The 20,703-nt window shown below is 46.1% G+C and overlaps 1 protein-coding gene across 1 annotated transcript; it reads left to right on the top strand.

Moving 5' to 3' along the window:
* The first annotated feature begins 8,375 nt into the window (after positions 1-8,375).
* On the top strand, positions 8,376-15,339 carry nppc (natriuretic peptide C). The gene is made up of 3 exons (XM_041890882.1): positions 8,376-8,587; positions 10,316-10,608; positions 13,484-15,339. Exons 1-2 carry the CDS (start codon positions 8,495-8,497, stop codon positions 10,583-10,585), a joined length of 363 nt encoding a protein of 120 aa, XP_041746816.1. The 5' UTR covers positions 8,376-8,494; the 3' UTR covers positions 10,586-10,608; positions 13,484-15,339.
* The last annotated feature ends 5,364 nt before the right edge of the window (positions 15,340-20,703 follow it).

Genomic DNA, 20,703 nt, shown 5'->3' with positions numbered 1-20,703 from the left:
CAGATTTTTCACCCAGTCGGCTCGGGGATTAGAACCAGCGATCTTTCAGTTACTGGCACAGCGCTTTTACCCACTAAGCCACCTGCCTCATCCATGTAGATGAACACCACATTTCTAGCCGTCCACTCTTATTTCTCACAGGCCGGCAGAGAGTATTAAAACCCCTCCAGTTGACTCATGACAATAGACAATAGGTGACTATCAGCGTTTCCACACAGGGAATATATATATATACCTCTGATCAGTATGGTTCCAGACCACCTGTTGACAGGGAATATATATACCTCTGATCAGTATGGTTCCAGACCACCTGTTGACAGGGAATATATATACCTCTGATCAGTATGGTTCCAGACCACCTGTTGACAGGGAATATATATTCCTCTGATCAGTATGGTTCCAGACCACCTGTTGACAGGGAATATATATACCTCTGATCAGTATGGTTCCAGACCACCTGTTGACAGGGAATATATATACCTCTGATCAGTATGGTTCCAGACCACCTGTTGACAGGGAATATATATACCTCTGATCAGTATGGTTCCAGACCACCTGTTGACAGGGAATATATATATACCTCTGATCAGTATGGTTCCAGACCACCTGTTGACAGGGAATATATATACCTCTGATCAGTATGGTTCCAGACCACCTGTTGACAGGGAATATATATACCTCTGATCAGTATGGTTCCAGACCACCTGTTGACAGGGAATATATATACCTCTGATCAGTATGGTTCCAGACCACCTGTTGACAGGGAATATATATACCTCTGATCAGTATGGTTCCAGACCAACCTTCTCTTTTTCCACAATGGGCCCTTGTCATAGACAATGTTTGGCAGGCTCCTGGGTATTCGGGGGGGGGAGGCCTGAAGAATGCTGATCCGTCATCACCGACCACAGTGCGTTACCCAAGCCATGGCCAGGATCACTGTCCGAATCATCAGCGTCCACCCTTCAGAACCAATCTGCACTGTATACTGTATGTGGATTTTTCGTCTAGAGACCAAGTGTTTGGACCTGGTTCAACCTGGCCCTGGTTCAACCTGGACCTGGTTCAACTTGGACCTGGTTCAACCTGGACCTGTTTCAACCTGGACTGGTTCAACCTGGACTGGTTCAACCTGTACCTGGTTCAACCTGGACTGGTTCAACCTGGACTGGTTCAACCTGGACCTGGTTCAACCTGGACCTGGTTCAACTTGGACTGGTTCAACCTGGACTGGTTCAACCTGGACCTGGTTCAACCTGGAGTCAGGGGTAAACGTAATATAGTAGATGTAAATCTATGAGACCAGGCTGCCTGGTTGGGTGTAATTGGTGACAGCTTTCCTCATTCAGACTGGTATGGATGCGGGTTCTGTCTAGCCCCAGCCTGGATTACGATGAGGGAGAGAGAGTGGGAGAGAGAAGGAGGGGACATGCCAGAGTGAAGTTTATTTTCCTCTCTAGTAGTGATTAAGATGGTGACAGGGCCAGGTTATATTCAGTATAGCTGAATACTGTATAGCTGAATAATGTATAGCTGAATACTAAATATACTTAGGTGGCAGCGGTAGCTTCAAGGTTATAGAGACGGGTCAGTAACTGAAGGATTGTCTGTTTCAGTCCCAGGGCTGACGGGAAAATCTGGTGCGAGGAGGCTGGCAGCTGGAGGGTTGCTGGCATCAGAATCTCAGGTGCCACCTAATGCGTTGAGCCCTAGAGCAAGGCACTTAAGCCCTAACCTGCTCCAAGGGCACTGCTCTGCGGCTGAGACTGTGCTTCCAGCCTCGTCTGTGGGAATATATGATGTCCAGGGGGTTAGGGTTAAGGTTAGGGTTAGGGTTAAGGTTAGGGTTAGGGTTAGGGTTAGGGTTAAGGTTAGAGTTAGGGTTAGGGTTAGGGTTAGGGTTAGGGTTAAGGTTAGGGTTAGGGTTAAGGTTAGGGTTAGGGTTAGGGTTAGGGTTAGGGTTAGGGTGTTGTATTGTGTTGTATTGGGTTGTATTGGGTTGTATTGGGTTGTATTCTATCTTTAAGCATCAGTTGTCAGAGCAGCTTACCGATCACTGCACCTGTACACAGCCCATCTGTAATTAGCCCACCCAACTACCTCATCCCCATATTGTTATTTATTTTGCTCATTTGCACCCCAGTATCTCTATTTGCGCATCTTCTTCTGCACATCTATCACTCCAGTGTTAATACTAAATTGTAATTATTTTGCACTATGGCCTATTTATTGCCTTACCTCCATAACTTACTACATTTGCACACACTGTATATATATTTTCTATTGTGTTATTGACTGTAAGTTTTTGTTTCCCCCAAATGTAACTCTGTGTTGTTGTTGTTTTTATCGCACTGCTTTGCTTTATCTTGGCCAGGTCACAGTTGTAAATGAGAACTTGTTCTCAACTGGCTTACCTGGTTAAATAAAGGTGAAATAAAAAAATAAAAAAATAAAAATGTGGTTGTATTGGGTTGTATTGGGATGTATTGGATTGTATTGGGTTGTATTTGGTTGTATTGGGTTCTATTGGGTTGTAAATCAAATCAAATCAAATCAAATGTTATTGGCCACATGCGCCGAATACAACAGGTACAGACATTACAGTGAAATGCTTACTTACAGCCCTTAACCAACAGTGCATTTATTTTTTAATAAAAAAGTAAAATAAAACAACAAAAAATTGTTGAGAAAAAAAGAGCAGAAGTAAAATAAAATAACAGTAGGGAGGCTATATATACAGTGGGGTACCGGTGCAGAGTCAATGTGTGGGGGCACCGGCCAGTTGAGGTAGTTGAAGTAATATGTACATGTGGGTAGAGTTAAAGTGACTATGCATAAATAATTAACAGAGTAGTGGGGGGGCAGTGCAAATAGTCTGGGTAGCCATGATTAGCTGTTCAGGAGTCTTATGGCTTGGGGGTAGAAGCTGTTGAGAAGCCTTTTGGACCTAGACTTGGCACTCCGGTACCGCTTGCCGTGCAGTAGCAGAGAGAACAGTCTATGGCTTGGGTGGCTGGAGTCTTTGACAATTTTGAGGGCCTTCCTCTGACACCGCCAGGTATAGAGGTCCTGGATGGCAGGAAGCTTGGCCCCAGTGATGTACTGGGCCGTACGCACTACCCTCTGTAGTACCTTGCGGTCGGAGGCCGAGCAGTTGCCATACCAGGCGGTGGTGCAACCAGTCAGGATGCTCTCGATGGTGCAGCTGTATAGTTTTTTGAGGATCTGAGGACCCCATGCCAAATCTTTTCAGTCTCCTGAGGGGAATTAGCTTTGTCGTGCCTTCTTCACGACTGTCTTGGTGTGTTTGGACCATGATAGTTCGTTGGTGATGTGGACACCAAGGAACTTGAAGCTCTCAACCTGTTCAACTACAGCCCTGTCGATGAGAATGGGGGCGTGCTCAGTCCTCTTTTTTTTCCTGTAGTCCACAATCATCTCCTTTGTCTTGGTCACATTGAGGGAGAGGTTGTTATCCTGGCACCACACGGCCAGGTCCCTGACCTCCTCCCTATAGGCTGTCTCATCGTTGTCGGTGATCAGTCCTACCACTGTTGTGTCGTCGGCAAACTTAATGATGGTGTTGGAGTTGTGCCTGGCCATGCAGTCATTGGTACAGGAGGGGACTGAGCACGCACCCCTGAGGGGGCCCCCGTGTTGAGGATCAGTGTGGCAGATGTGTTGTTACCTACCCTTACCACCTGGGGGCGGCCCGTCAGGAAGTCCAGGATCCAGTTGCAGAGGGAGGTGTTTAGTCCCAGGATCTTTAGCTTAGTGATGAGCTTTGTTACTCTTGTCCAGGTGGGAAAGGGCAGTGTGAAGTGCAATAGAGATTGCATCATCTGTGGATCTGTTGGGGCGGTATGCAAATTGGAGTGGGTCTAGGTTTTTCTGGGATAATGGTGTTGATGTGAGCCAAGACCAGCCTTTCAAAGCACTTCCTGGCTACAGACATCAGTGCTACGGGTCGGTAGTCATTTAGGCAGGTTATCTTAGTGTCCTTGGGCACAGGGAATATGGTGGTCTGCTTGAAATATGTTGGTATTACAGACTCAGTCAGGGACATGTTTAAAATGTCAGTGAAGACACTTGCCAGTTGGTCAGCACATGCTCTGAGTACACGTCCTGGTAATCTGTCTGGCCCTGCGGCCCTGCTTAAAAGTCTTACTCACATCGGCTACGGAGAGTGTGATCACATAGTCATCCGGAACAGTTGGTGCTCTCATGCATGCTTCAGTGTTGCTTGCCTCGAAGCGAGCATAGAAGTGGTTTAGCTCGTCTGGAAGTATTGTGTCACTGGGCAGCTCGCGGCTGTGCTTCCCTTTGTAGGCTGTAATAGTTTTCAAGCCCTGCCACATCCGACGAGCGTCAGAGCCGGTGTAGTACGATTCAATCTTAGTCCTGTATTGACTCTTTGCCTGTTTGATGGTTCGTCGGAGGGCATGGCGGGATTTCTTATAAGCATCCGGGTTAGAGTCCCGCTCCTTGAAAGCGGCAGCTCTACCCTTTAGCTCAGTGCGGATGTTGCCTGTAATCCATGGCTTCTGGTTGGGGTATGTGCGTACGGTCACTGTGGGGATGACATCATCTATGCACTTATTGATGAAGCCAGTGACTGATGTGGTGTACTCCTCAATGCTATCTGAAGAAGCCCAGAACATGTTCCAGTCTGTGCTAGCAAAACAGTCCTGTAGCTTAGCATCTGCGTCATCTGACCACTTTTTTATTAACCGAGTCACTGGTGCTTCCTGCTTTAGTTTTTGCTTATAAGCAGGAATCAGGAGGATAGAGTTATGGTCAGATTTGCCAAATGGAGGGCGAGGGAGAGCTTTGTATGCGTCTCTGTGTGTGGAGTAAAGGTGGTCTAGAGTTTTTTTTTCCCTCTGGTTGCACATTTAACATGCTGGTCGAAATTAGGTAGAACGGATTTAAGTTTCCCTGCATTAAAGTCCCCGGCCACTAGGAGCACTGCATCTGGATGAGCGCTTTGCTGTTCACTTATGGCCTTATACAGCTCATTCAGTGCAATCTTAATGCCAGCATTGGTTTGTGGTGGTAAATAGACAGCTATGAAAAATATAGATGAAAACTCTCTTGGTAAATAGTGTGGTCTACAGCTTATCATAAGATACTCTACCTCAGGCGAGCAAAACCTTGAGACTTCCTTAGTATTTGATTTTGTGCACCAGCTGTTGTTTACAAATATACACAGACCGCCACCCCTTGTCTTACCGGAGTCAGCCGTTCTATCCTGCCGATGTAGCGTATAGCCCGCTAGCTGTATGTTGTACATGTCGTCGTTCAGCCACGACTCTGTGAAACATAAGATATTACCGTTTTTTATGTGCCGTTGGTAGGATAAACGTAATCTTAGGTCATCCAATTTATTCTCAAATGATTGAAGATTGGCTAATAGGATTGATGGAAGAGGCAGTTTACTCGCTCGCCGTCGGATCCTTACAAGGCACCCCGACCTACGTCCACGATATCTCTGTCTCTTTCTCATGCGAATGACGGGGATTTGGGCCTTGTCGGGTGTCTGTAGGATATCCTTCGCGTCTGACTTGTTGAAGAATACAAGGTGAGTAATCGCTGTCCTGATATCCAGAAGCTCTTTTTGGTTATAAGAGACGATGGCAGAAACATTATGTACAGAATAAATTACAAATAACGCGGAAAAACACACATAATAGTACAATTGGTTAGAGGGCTGTAAAACGGCAGCCATCTTCTCCGGCGCCATTCTCTAGTATTGTGTTGTATTGTGTTGTATTGGGTTGTATTGGGTTGTATTGGGTTGTATTGGGATGTATTGGGTTGTATTGGGTTGTATTGTATTATAAAAAATAAAGATGTTTTATTGTCACATACACCAGATAGGTGCAGTGAAAAGTGTTGTTTTACAGGTTCAGCCATAGTAGTATGGAGCTCCTGGAGCAAATTAGGGTTCAGTGCCTTGCTTCCCCCAGTGATTTTACCCACGCACTGCTACTGACTAGAACCCTACCACTCTCAGGACTAGAACCCTACCACTCTCAGGACTAGAACCCTACCACTCTCAGGACTAGAACCCTACCACTCTCAGGACTAGAACCCTACCACTCTCAGGACTAGAACCCTACCACTCTCAGGACTAGAACCCTACCACTCTCAGGACTAGATCCCTACCACTCTCAGGACTAGAACCCTACCACTCTCAGGACTAGAACCCTACCACTCTCAGGACTAGAACCCTACCACTCTCAGGACTAGAACCCTACCACTCTCAGGACTAGAACCCTACCACTCTCAGGACTAGAACCCTACCACTCTCAGGACTAGATCCCTACCACTCTCAGGACTAGAACCCTACCACTCTCAGGACTAGAACCCTACCACTCTCAGGACTAGAACCCTACCACTCTCAGGACTAGAACCCTACCACTCTCAGGACTAGATCCCTACCACTCTCAGGACTAGGTCCCTTGTATGCAACATGGATCACATGGGTCAGGAAAGTAATCCTAACAGAAAGAGAACTATCAATTTACCCTCAACCTGAATGAAAATTATGACTGTTTCCAATCTTTAAGACCGAGAAAATATGAGGTGATGTTAGGTAAATAGTAAATACAGTAAGCAATAGTAAATACAGTAAGCAATAGTAAATACAGTAAGCAATAGTAAATACAGTAAGCAATAGTAAATAACGTAAGCAATAGTAAATACAGTAAGCAATAGTAAATACAGTAAGCAATAGTAAATAAGGTAAGCAACTGACTTATTTTAGGGAATTCATGTTTAGTTTTTTGGTATTTCGAGAGAGCAAATACTGCCACTCTGTGGTCTAAAACATAAGGTGCTTCAACAGAATGTGCCTTAGCTCGAGCTCACCTCTCCAAAGCTCATCATTTTGCTCGTCGATGGAACTTTAGCCATTTCCACCCGTTTCTTCGCTGCGTTTGCAATCGACAACCATGCATTACTGAAGTCAAGCGCGCGGCCACTTGCTCTTAAGAGAAACGCGCGCTGCAGTGTGCAGACGTATGTCAAAAGACAACGGGTTTCCTTCATGACAAAGTGTTACAGAATAATTTAAAATGTCTGTTTTTTTTAATTACAGCCCTGAAATGAGTGTCAGATTTGACCATGGTTCATTCAATGTGCCTGTGCGTAACAGGGAGGATGCATAGGCAAACGGAGCATCTTCACGAGGGCTCCGCTATGTCACCTCTGTCGCATCAGTGATGTTTGTGGGGTCTGACACGCTCGACAAATCGAATGAACCATAGGCTTTTGAGCGCGATTGAAGGATTAGAGTGCACGTTATAGGGACAGGCATCCATAAACATAATGTTTGCAGTTGCATGGAAATCGCATGGGAGATTAAACCCATCAATCTCCCCAGGTCGATGCACAAATGGATGCACTGATATAAAGTAAATGAGCATCAATATCGTCTATTATCCACCAATTACTGACAATGACCAAGGAAACCGCCTATCAAAGAGCACATATTAGGCTACTATTCTACAGCAGGTCCGCAAGACGCACAACCCCCCTCGTTCAGTTTCAATCTCATTTACAAGGAGGTTGGAGCGGTTGGAATAGCCTAGATATTTTTGAATTCAAGTTTTAGGGGCTCGTGTTTTAAAGTTACGCCTTATTAATTATTTTCTTCGGAACTAATGCGCATGTTGGTGCACAGGCTGAATAGGCCTATTTGTTATTATGAGTTAATCTATATCAATAGCAAATACAGCTGAATAACGAATACATAATTCTAAACAAAAACACACATTTATTTTTGTTTTAAACTAATAGAAATTACCAAGACAGTACATCTTTTGGAATGGCGTTTGATTAATTCCCCCCCACAATTTGGTAATTCTGCGTTAATGAGTGGGTTTTATCATTCCCCACAAAATCTGTTGCATCTAACAAGTTAGGTCTTGATTTCTTTGGAACTCATCGTCCAACCTCATTTCCTCGCAGTGGGCGGTTGGCATTTTAATAAAGCATCGTGTGTCTGCCAATGCCACACTTCAACAGTTGTGAATTACATATAATTTCTCATTTTCAAGCAAAGCAATTAAAGTACTGTTTTGGAGGCAAACCAGTCGGCGTGGTGCATGGTGTAACAATAATGTAATGTCTTTTTTTTTGTTCATTCATTGAAGCCACAATGACCAGTGTAGGTATTTTAATTCATAATTTAGCATGACGCGCTCCTCAATAGACTACGCAGGTAGGCCTATGCAGAAAAAAATAACCCGAGATTGGCAAGGTACAGGAGGGAGGGAGGGAAGACCATTACGCAGGTTGTCATGACATCACCAGGCGGCTGGCTATAAAGCCGTGAGTAGTAATTCACAGAGTTAGAGTAGCACTTGGGAAGCTTGGAGTAAAAACCGACGCAGAGACGGAGAACCAATTGGTTACCAACCAATATAATTTATCGTATACTGAACTTCGCCAAAGAGGAGTCCTTTCACAAAAAAAAAAACTTGTCAGAATGAACATCTCACATTTGGTGGCATGTGGACTTATGATCACCCTGCTTTCACTGAGGACAGGGGCGAAGCCTCTGACGCCAGCGCAACAGAAGGTGAGGTCACTTCATTGATGTGTGCGCTGTAATTTGTGAGTGGAATGCGATTCTTTGGATAACTATTTTTTTGCATGGTGCGCAGCTATAGCCGAACTAATATTATTCCACATTATGGTGCCCCAAAATAACATTAACAACAGATGCAAGTATATAGACTACTGGGAATGTATCTCTTGGCATGCAGACTATCAATGGTCATGTATCGTATATAGCTTAGGCTATACTATAGACTATCCTGTTACCGTTTTTAATATTCCTAATATTGTTACAGTAAGCCTATTATTTATGTCTAAGACCATTGCATTTACATTGCACTGGTCGTATTGAAGATAGACGTGTGTATCTTTCTTAACAAATGCATAGGCTATTCCTGAAACGAAAGGCTTGTTTTTTTTGTTTTTAGCAAAAACTATCAGGGCAATATATGGATAGATACTGTGTTCTACAGCAAACCTACAGCCACTTGGGCTACTTAATTGCGTAAGGTTGACTATATATTCATGCTGGTACCCAAGCGCGCCTTGAGAAGCGCTCGAGTGGACATAGGATACGAGGGCACAGTGGCCTTTGCATGTAGTCTACCCAAATGACCTTTTGCGCTTCCTACATGTAACATACATGTTGACTTAGTAGGCTATATAAGGCAACCAATCATACATTTCTTTGTAACGTGTATTTTAAACCAGAAAACATCCCTTTCCCACTCGTCGAAAAGGCGCATCTGCCATCAAGAGACTCATAGCCAAATATTTCGAAACTGGATGTTTTACGCACGAATAATCCTCACAGTGACTAATTCATATATTTTATAAATTGTTTTCAAAATCTCATCTGGTGCGTTTTTGTTGCCTGAATAATCTGCATTTGAAGACTATACCCACTGGGCAAAAACGGGTTGAATCAACGTTGTTTCCACGTCATTTCAACAACAACAAAAATCAATATGATGACGTTCAATCAACGTGGAAAACTGATTGGATTTGCAAAAAGTCATCAATGTAAGGGAATTTCGTAATTTTTTCTAACCAACTTTAAACCTAAATCCAATGACATGGTGACATTTTTTGTTGATTTCACGTTGAATTCACGTTAGTTGACAACTCAATGTAAATTAAAAACTAGACTTTGAACTGACGTCTGTGCGAAGTGGGTCTCCTACTGCACGAGCACCTGTCTTTCCAGCTGCATCCAAGAAACCCCGGGACTGGGAGACTCATTTCTGACCCGTGATAATCGCTTTATTCAACCAATCAGTAGGGTGGGCTACACACCGTTTCCCATGCGTTAAAGCGCAACTGTAGCCTATGACCACACACAAATTCAGGATTTGGTTTAAAGGATGGGCCAATTAATTGCAGCATTTAACGTGATTTCTATTCAGTAGCTAGTAGCTACACGACGAGTTCTGACCTGTCTTTTGGTTCTTCCCGACGCGAGTCAAGCGTAGACAGCACTAACATTAGTAAATGTAGCCTATAATTGCGGAAAGGTTTGATATGGAACATAAATACATTTATAAGGCCAGTTGAAAACAAAAGTGTTGGAAAAAGTGCCGGATAGTGAGTTTACTGCTTGCCAAAGTAGGCAATTGATGTCCCGAATATGCAGATTTGTCGTTAATCAGAATCATTCCCAGATGCGCAATCTGCTGACAGGTGCTTACCCAAGTCGTTTCCATGGAGAATGTATTATCTAAAGCGGGTGTCTCTTGTTTCTGTGTTCCAGTCTCTTAGAAGTTTGCTGGGGGAGGAACTGTCGGAGTTCATGGCGTCGGGCGAGAGAGAGCAGAGGCTGGAAAAAGTGCGCTCCAGGGTACGCTTGCTGCGAGACCTGCGCATGGACACTCGCGCCAAGGCCATGTGGGCACGCCTGCTGAACGACCAGCCCAGCGCACGGAGACACAAATCAAACACCAAGAAAGGGTCCGCGGCCCGGAGCGGTTGCTTCGGACACAAAATGGACAGAATAGGAACCATTAGCGGCATGGGCTGTTAGAGAAGGCACATCAAGACTTGTTGGTAAGTAACCTCCCGCGCTATCTCCCTTTCTCCATGCGCAATTGCGCATCGTGTGATTAAATCAGGAGGAACGTACATCCCCCAACACTTTAGGATGGGAGACAAAATGGCGAATGTAATATATTTATGTTTTTAAAAAAAGACAATTGGAAAACAACCTGACAGTTCCATAGGCCAACTCCAAAACCCCCAATGTAACTCCTGTGTGCATTTCAGATGAGTCACCCATAGACTACAGATTGTAAGAGTATAGAACAGTTAATGCAGTAAATGTCCATGTATGCTTGTGGAGGCGATCAGGTGGCCCCCTTGTGAGCAGGTCAGACTGGCAAAATGTTGCAATTTCTCAACCTGGGTGGTGCATAGACGTTTCAGGGGGCAGGTGCTCAAATTGAAGAAAAAAAAACACATTCATAATTCATTTCTCGAAATTCATAAAAATTAAAGCTAGCTAACTAGCAGATTTACATTCATCCTCAACACCAATGATCAGCTTGATAGCCCACCCTCTTTTCCCGATGTCAGTCATGCATTTAGGAGGCACTGTAACGACCTTGCATTTGTGACAAGTGTGTTGTTGCAGAAATAAATAGGCCTATGCTCAAAAAATGTTAAAACGTTGTGATTTATCTTCAATGCTCTTAAATTCTTAAATAATGACTTCATAATATAGCCTAATATTCACAATCTTCTAACTCATAGTGGCTTGTGTGGATGTTTTAGTATATGGGGTTTGCTGGAGTCTACCTGTGATGCTACTGCCCTGTCACACACGTTCATCTCCCGACTGGAGAATGGATGGAGTTGAGTCGGAAGGTCGCAGATGCAGCCGCTCCTCTCTATGTCTTTCTGCCTCGCTCTGCTGCGCGTATCAGCCAATCAGACCCAATATTGATGACGATGTAAATAAAAGTATTATCAAGTGTTAATCAAATGTTATGCTGCCGTGGCAGTACTTTTGATATTTAAACTAGGTAGCTAGCTACACACAATCGACCGGTGACCGCATCTCAAGCCATGCATGTTTGGATACTGGGCATGCGAGCTCCGTAGAGGGCAGCTCGCATGCCCAGTATCCAAACATGCATGGCTTGAGATGCGGTTACCGGTCGATTGTGTGTAGCTAGCTACGTAGTTTAAATATCAACAGTACTGCCACGGCAGCATAACGTTTGATTAACACTTGATAACACTTCACAACGTCACGACTAATTGCGGTCAGTGGGTTCAGAACAACAACGACAAAAACTGTATACAAAAAAAAATCTTATACCACCACCAAAATAGGGCACTTTTGGCAAGTGGGAGGGCAAAGGCGCTGGTGCTGGGGAACAGGTTGACCCCTATCTGTGCACCGACACATGGCCTGACCTCAAACTTCAGAGTAGGGGTAAATCCTACAGGCTAATCCTTTTGGTTGAGGCCTACTGACTACTACAACTCCAAATTGACTTTTACAAGCGGTCCATCTATGTGCTATCTGCATGTGCATTTCCCATGTGGGACAGTGGGAGAGAGAATTTCAGGTCCGAACGGTGTTTCCCTCTGATGCTCTAACAGAACACTGTATTGACTTTGCGTTTAGGACAAAACCCCGTAGAATGAGATCAGGAATCCCCCTCTTGAAATGTTTCAAGTCTGTGGGAAGCGATCCAATTGGCCTTAGGAAGTCCATACACATTGCAGTACATCGTCATAAGTAATCATGGCTGTTTGGCTGAAGGCCTAATGGGGCAGGTGTGAACACAATGAGGACATGTAGATGACTTCATCACCTGGCCACAATCCAGTCTGCTTTATCAACAGTCCTTTGGCCTAACACTAAGATCTACAGTAGATCTCAGCGTTTGGGCCAAAGGTCGTTGATGAAGCAGAACGGATTGTGGAACAATTATTATGTAATTGACCAGTCTCTAGTAGGTAGGAAGAGGAACAACTACAGTGAGAAAGAGAGAGAGAGACAGAGAGAGAGAGAGAGAGAGAGAGAGAGAGAGAGAGAGAGAGAGAGAGAGAGAGAGGGGGGAGAGAGAGAGAGAGAGCAGGTTCCTCTCTATGTAGATGGACACACTCACACACAACATCTTACACACATACACACACACACACACACACAGCACCCTAAGAGGTATGTTCCAGGAAACCCTTCCTCTTTGCTCGGATATAAAAAAAAAAAACATTAAAGGGGCGGTATGCAGAATGAGGCAATGAGGAAACCAGGTGAAAAGCACGCTTGGCCTTTATGTGGTTGTGTGTGGCTAACAGTGAAATCCTGCTGGGGGGGGGCTGTTGTGGCTCCTGCGTACGCTGTGGCTAACAGACTGTCTATACAGTACGTGACTAACTGTGTGTGCTTCTTGGGCAGACAACTCTCTTCCTCCCTTTACCAAACTTTAAAGTGAGAAGTGGGAGATGAGAGGAGTATTGGACGGTCAATTCAGGATTGTGTGAGAGGCAAGGGCTGGACTTCATGTGGTTGGGTGGAGCAGAGGTGTGCAGTGAGACTGTTTATTTAGAGAGCTTGTTTTAGTGAGGCTGACAGGTTAGAGAGCTTGTTTTAGTGAGGCTGACAGGTGAGCCGCTTTATTTTGTGGGAACTTGTCCATATCCATATCCAGTTTTCTGTGAACAGATCCATCCATTTAGAGGTTTCTGTGAACAGATCCATCTATTTAGAGGTTTCTGTGAACAGATCCATCCATTTAGAGGTTTCTGTGAACATATCCATCTATTTAAAGGTTTCTGTGAACAGATCCATCCATTTAGAGGTTTCTGTGAACATATCCATCTATTTAGAGGTTTATGTGAACATATCCATCTATTTAAAGCTTTCTGTGAACAGATCCATCTAACCGTGTTTTTTCTTCTTTCTTCCCAGAGCATTCAGACGATGGGTTTGGACAACTTGGATTAAGTTGGTCCATGCCTGAGGAAACAAACCTAAAAAAGTGACCGATTTTTGGTACGAAAAGCCACCATGACCAACATATTCAAGGACTGAGACAACAATGATAAAAGCAACCCATATGTATAACATAAAGAAAGGCCAACACACACTACAAGATGGCGGATCATGGTGGAAAAACTAGAAACCGCAAAGCTGTATATTGTCGCTGCTGCTGTACATTCGTGTACTTTCATTCCGCATAAATGTATTTATGTTTTTAAAACTATTTATATGTTTATAAAAGAGATATTTATAAATATGAGTTTTATTTATGCAACATTTTAAAATGGATGCAAACTGCAGGTCAATTCTGTTTGTAACCTTTTTTTGTCCTAAACAGTTGTAAATGTTTTCAAAATGATTTAAAAACATTCCATGCACTTACGAGTCTCCTCCCAGTTTTTGTTTATGGGGAAAACATCTCTAGGGCTCTATTCAATCTGTATCACTGAAGCGTTACAGATTGAGCCGACATCTGCAGCGTTGACCGTGAATGCAATATCCGCTAACGCGGGAACATTGCCTTTAAATCACGCTGTAACGCTGAATTCCCGCGATACGGATTAAATAGAGCCCCTAGTTTGTGGTCAAATAAAGTATGGGAGGCTGAGGCTGAGGCTTTGTTCTGTGATAATGGACCACAACAAGTCTCTTCATTGAGTGCTGTTGTAAATTATAACTTTTTAAGAGGGGCAAGTGAATGGACAGAGAAATACAAGAACACAAATTGTTAGGCAAGACCAAATGCATATATAGATACTGTATACATAACTTACTTCCTCTCAACAGTTTCATTATCAGAGTCAACCTTTGAGATTTTCACGTCAGGCTGAAGTGCTTGGATATCATCATTAATCCTCATGAAGGTCACGTATGGATGCAGGGCAGCCCCTTTTACAATGGGGGAACCACCCATGAGGCACAAATCAAATGGCTGCACAATCATGTGAATGTGTGTATTTATAGGAAGAACAACAGCTAAGGTATCCTTAATCACCTGGCTCCTTCCGGATCATTAGGGCACACGACACAAAACCTTTTGAAATGTTTTGCAGTGTAAAAACGAAAAATAGCATTTCTTATTGGAAAAGTCCAGGAAGTCCCCGCTCTGTTTCAGTCCTTTCTCTTCCACTTGGTACTTATTAATCACAACCCTGCAATGCACTCTAGATAAACAGAACCGTTTCCTTCAACAAAGGCAAGTGTTCAGCAGTGTGATATTTAAACACAGGACAGCAGCGGTGAGCAAATAAATGTGGAATTCCCCAAATGTACAGGTCCATTAGCAGTACGCCAGTGAGGCAAAGCTGAGCTAAGGCAATCAGAGACCACTGAAAATGATAACAACTAGCTCCCTGCAACAACTCCCTTAGCAGTGATTGAAGTGATTTCACGAATATCTGGGAGTCAGGGTAGTCTATTGACAGAAACATTTGTACCTATACATTTGATCCATGTCCTGTATTTACCATAATGCTTGATGTAGCCAACACCGCCATCCATGTCATGGTCCATTATTTTAGTCAGAAACGTCATAGGAATCCATGCGTTACAGAGAAGTCACTAAGAAAAGACAGGAGAATTGAGGTTCTTTGTGAGATTGACCCTCTCCCCGACTTCGACGGCTCACATGCTTCAGTCGGTGATTTTTCCTCTACACACCAGACTCACGTGGTCCCAGCTCAATCATCAATCAGCATGCCTTTCTGCCACACCTCCTAAACAATTTGCTGCCATGGAAATGTACAAGTAATAGCAAAACGGTCATAAATAAAATATTTACTGGACACTGGTGCAAATCTTTCTGTTGACGATGTTCTTATTTGTTCCAATCTAAGAGCAAAGGGGATACATGGGTAGAGGACATCATATTTTGATTTAATGAGCTGTGTCTCAATCTTTGCCATGATCTTGTTTCTAGGGCGGTAGAGGAAATTGTAAGACCTAATTCATTTAATTTCTCCACTCAGAGGAATAATATGTTGGTGGATGGTCATGTGGACTGTAAACCTAAGACATTTTAGTCATTTAGCAGACGCTCTTATCCAGAGCGACTTACAGTTAGTGATTACATTTTTTTTTTTTTTTATACTGGCCCCCCGTGGGAACCGAACCCACAACCCTGGCGTTGCAAACGCCATGCTCTATCAACTGAGCTATATCCCTGCCGGTCATTCCCTCCCCTACCCTGGGCCAATTGTGCGCCGCCCATGACTCTCCCGGTCACGGCCGGCTGCGACAGAGCCTGGATTCGAACCAGGATCTCTAGTGGCACAGTTAGCACTGCGATGCAGTGCCTTAGACCACTGCGCCACTCAGAAGACACTGGTTGACTGTAGTTTAATCAGTCATCTGTTCTTTATGAGTAGGTTCTAGGGCAAGAACAACCTAATGGTGACTCAACCTGCCTCGTTAGACATATAAACTAATGGTGACTCAACCTGCCTCATTACACATATAAACTAATGGTGACTCAACCTGCCTCATTACACATATAAACTAATGGTGACTCAACCTGCCTCATTAGACATATAAACTAATGGTGACTCAACCTGCCTCATTAGACATATAAACTAATGGTGACTCAACCTGCCTCATTATACATATAAACTAATGGTGACTCAACCTGCCTCATTACACATATAAACTAATGGTGACTCAACCTGCCTCATTAGACATATAAACTAATTGTGACTCAACCTGCCTCATTACACATATAAACTAATGGTGACTCAACCTGCCTCATTATACATATAAACTAAGGGTAAGACATATCTGTAATGACACCTTATTCAAGTCTCAAGTTTTATTGTCACGTGCACAAGTACGGTGAAATGCCTTTCTTGCAAACTCTAAACCCAACAATGCAGTAATCAATACCAGTAATACAAATATTATACTATAAAGTAGAACAAAAACACATGAGAAATAGAAATAGGAAGAACAGGAGAAAGTAAATCAGCTGCTGTATATACAGGCTGAGTCAACAATGTGGGAGTCAAAACCATCCCCTTAGAATGTCCTGTCTTGTACTGAGGAAATGTAACAGTTTAGGGAGAGGAGTGGGGGAGGAACGAGGGAGGAGTGGGGAGGAGGGAGGGAGGAGTGGGGAGGAGTGGGGAGGAGTGAGGGAGAGTGGGATAGGAGGGAGGAGTGAGGGAGGAGTGGGGAGGAGGGAGGGAGGAGTGGGGAGGAGTGGGGAGGAGTGAGGGAGAGTGGGATAGGAGGGAGGAGTGAGGGAGGGTTGAGGGGGGGGGGGGAGGAAGGAGGAGTGGGGGAGGAGTGAGTGTTGGGACTGTGAGGATTATGTTATTAAACAACAAGCACATGGAAGAAGTTTAGTGTTGGGATTGTGAGGATGAGCTGACTCTTTCTGTGGTACTCTCTACAGGTGATCCTAGCTGCACAGAGTCTCCCCACTGTAAGTTCTGGTGTACAACGGGGAAATAACCATTACATTTAAATTTACGTCATTTAGCAGACGCTCTTATCCAGAGCGACTTACAAATAGGTGCATTCACCTTATAGCCAGTGGGATAACCACTTTACAATGTTTTTTTTTGTTTGTTTTTTTGTTTTTTTGTTTGGGGGGTGGGGGGTGGGTTGGAGTAAAGGGGGGGGTAGAAGGATTACTTTATCCATAGGTATTCCTTAAAGAGGTGGGGTTTCAAATGTCTCCGGAAGGTGGTGAGTGACTCCACTGTCCTGGCGTCGTGAGGGAGCTTGTTCCACCATTGGGGTGCCAGAGCAGCGAACAGTTTTGACTGGGCTGAGCGGGAACTATGCTTCCGCAGAGGTAGGGGAGCCAGCAGGCCAGAGGTGGATGAATGCAGTGCCCTCGTTTGGGTGTAGGGACTGATCAGAGCCTGAAGGTACGGAGGTGCCGTTCCCCTCACAGCTCCGTAGGCAAGCACCGTGGTCTTGTAGCAGATGCGAGCTTCAACTGGAAGCCAGTGGAGTGTGCGGAGGAGCGGGGTGACGTGAGAGAACTTGGGAAGGTTGAACACCAGACGGGCTGCGCCATTCTGGATGAGTTGTAGGGGTTTAATGGCACAGGCAGGGAGCCCAGCCAACAGCGAGTTGCAGTAATCCAGACGGGAGATGACAAGTGCCTGGATTAGGACCTGTGCCGCTTCCTGTGTAAGGCAGGGTCGTACTCTCCGAATGTTGTAGAGCATGAACCTACAGGATCGGGTCACCGCCTTGATGTTAGCGGAGAACGACAGGGTGTTGTCCAGGGTCACGCCAAGGCTCTTCGCACTCTGGGAGGAGGACACAATGGAGTTGTCAACCATAATGGCGAGATCATGGAACGGGCAGTCCTTCCCCGGGAGGAAGAGCAGCTCCGTCTTGCCGAGGTTCAGCTTGAGGTGGTGATCCGTCATCCATACTGATATGTCTGCCAGACATGCAGAGATGCGATTCGCCACCTGGTTATCAGAAGGGGGAAAGGAGAAGATTAGTTGTGTGTCGTCAGCGTAGCAATGATAGGAGAGGCCATGTGAGGATATGACAGAGCCAAGTGACTTGGTGTATAGCGAGAATAGGAGAGGGCCTAGAACTGAGCCCTGGGGGACACCAGTGGTGAGAGCACGTGGTGCGGAGACAGCTTCTCGCCACACCACTTGGTAGGAGCGACCGGTCAGGTAGGACGCAATCCAAGAGTGAGCCGCGCCGGAGATGCCCAGCTCGGAGAGGGTGGAGAGGAGGATCTGATGGTTCACAGTATCAAAGGCAGCAGACAGGTCTAGAAGGACAAGAGCAGAGGAGAGAGAGTTAGCTTTAGCAGTGCGGAGAGCCTCTGTGACACAGAGAAGAGTAGTCTCAGTTGAATGACTAGTCTTGAAACCTGACTGGTTTGGATCAAGAAGGTCATTCTGAGAGAGATAGCAAGAGAGTTGGCTAAAGACGGCACGCTCAATAGTTTTGGAGAGAAAAGAAAGAAGGGATACTGGTCTGTAGTTGTTGACATCAGAGGGATCGAGTGTTGGTTTTTTGAGAAGGGGTGCAACTCTCGCTCTCTTGAAGACGGAAGGGACATAGCCAGCGGTCAAGGATGAGTTGATCAGTGAGGTGAGGTAAGGGAGAAGGTCACCGGAGATGGTCTGGAGAAGAGAGGAGGGGATAGGGTCAAGCGGGCAGGTTGTTGGGCGGCCTGCCGTCACAAGTCGCAAGATTTTATCTGGAGAGAGAGGGGAGAAAGAAGTCAAAGCATAGGGTAGGGCAGTGTGAGCAGGACCAGCAGTGTCATTTGACTTAACAAACGAGGATCGGATGTCGTCAACCTTCTTTTCAAAATGGTTGACGAAGTCATCCACAGAGAGGGAGGAGGGGGGATTCAGCAGGGAGGAGAATGTGGCAAAGAGCTTCCCTAGGGTTAGAGGCGGATGCTTGGAATTTAGAGTGGTAGAAAGTGGCCTTAGCAGCAGAAACAGATGAAGAAAATGTAGAGAGGAGGGAGTGAAAAGATGCCAGGTCTGCAGGGAGTCTAGTTTTCTTCCATTTCCGCTCAGCTGCCCGGAGCTCTGTTCTGTGAGCTCGCAATGAGTCATCAAGCCACGGAGCTGGAGGGGAGGACCGAGCCGGCCGGGAGGATAGGGGACATAGAGAGTCAAAGGATGCAGAAAGGGAGGAGAGGAGGGTTGAGGAGGCAGAATCAGGAGATTGGAGGGAGAAGGATTGAGCAGAGGGAAGAGATGATAGGATGGAAGAGGAGAGAGTAGCGGGAGAGAGAGAGCGAAGGTTGCGACGGCGCATTACCATCTGTGTAGGGGCAGAGTGAGTAGTGTTGGAGGAGAGGGAGAGAGAAAAGGATACAAAGTAGTGGTCGGAGACTTGGAGGGGAGTTGCAGTGAGATTAGTAGAAGAACAGCATCTAGTAAAGATGAGGTCAAGCGTATTGCCTGCCTTGTGAGTAGGGGGACGGTGAGAGGGTGAGGTCAAAAGAGGAGAGGAGTGGAAAGAAGGAGGCAGAGAGAAATGAGTCAAATGTAGACGTAGGGAGGTTGAAATCCCCCAGAACTGTGAGGGGTGAGCCATCCTCAGGAAAGGAACTTATCAAGGCGTCAAGCTCATTGATGAACTCTCCAAGGGAACCTGGAGGGCGATAGATGACAAGGATATTAAGCTTAAATGGGCTAGTGACTGTGACAGCATGGAATTCAAATGAGGAGATAGACAGATGGGTCAGGGGAAAAATGGAGAATGTCCACTTGGGAGAGATGAGGATTCCTGTGCCACCACCCCGCTGACCAGATGCTCTCGGGGTATGCGAGAACACATGGTCAGACGAGGAGAGAGCAGCAGGAGTAGCAGTGTTTTCAGTGGTAATCCATGTTTCCGTCAGCGCCAAGAAGTCGAGGGCTTTCTCTCTCCCCACCCCTGCCCTCCCCTCTCCTGCCCTCCCCTCTCCTTACCTCTCCTTACCTTACCTCCCCTCTCCTCCCCTGCCCACCCCTGCCCTCCCCTCTCCTTACCTCCCCTCTCCTGCCCTCCCCTCTCCTCTCCTTACCTCCCCACCCCTGCCCTCCCCTCTCCTGCCCTCCCCTCTCCTTACCTCCCCACCCCTGCCATCTCCACCCCTGCCCTCCCCTCTCCTTACCTCCCCACCCCTGCCCTCCCCTCTCCTTACCTCCCCACCCCTGCCCTCCCCTCTCCTGCCCTCCCCTCTCCTGCCCTCCCCACCCCTGCCCTCCCCTCTCCTGCCCTCCCCTCTCCTGCCCTCCCCTCTCCTTACCTCCCCACCCTGCCCTCCCCCTCCTTACCTCTCCCTTACCTCCCTCTTACCTCCCCTCTCCTTACCTCCCCTCTCCTGCCCTCCCCTCTCCTTACCTCCCCACCCTGCCCTCCCCTCTCATTACCTCCCCTCTCCTGCCCTGCCCTCCCCTCTCTTACCTCCCCTCCCCTCTCCTGCCCTCCCCTCCCCTCTCCTTACCTCCCCACCCTGCCCTCCCCTCTCCTTACCTCTCCCCTTTACCTCCCCTCTCCTGCCTTCCCCCTCTCCTGCCCTCCCCTCTCCTTACCACCCATCTCCTGCCCTCCCCTCTCCTTACCTCTCCTTACCTCCCCTCTCCTGCCCTCCCTCTCCTGCCCTCCCCTCTCCTTACCTCTCCTTACCTCCCCTCTCCTGCCCCCCTTCTCCTGCCCTCCCC

Source organism: Coregonus clupeaformis, chromosome 11 (genome assembly GCF_020615455.1).
Source record: "Coregonus clupeaformis isolate EN_2021a chromosome 11, ASM2061545v1, whole genome shotgun sequence".
In the NCBI taxonomy this organism is placed as follows: Eukaryota; Metazoa; Chordata; class Actinopteri; order Salmoniformes; family Salmonidae; genus Coregonus; species Coregonus clupeaformis.
This window is presented reverse-complemented; position numbering and strand designations above follow the sequence as displayed.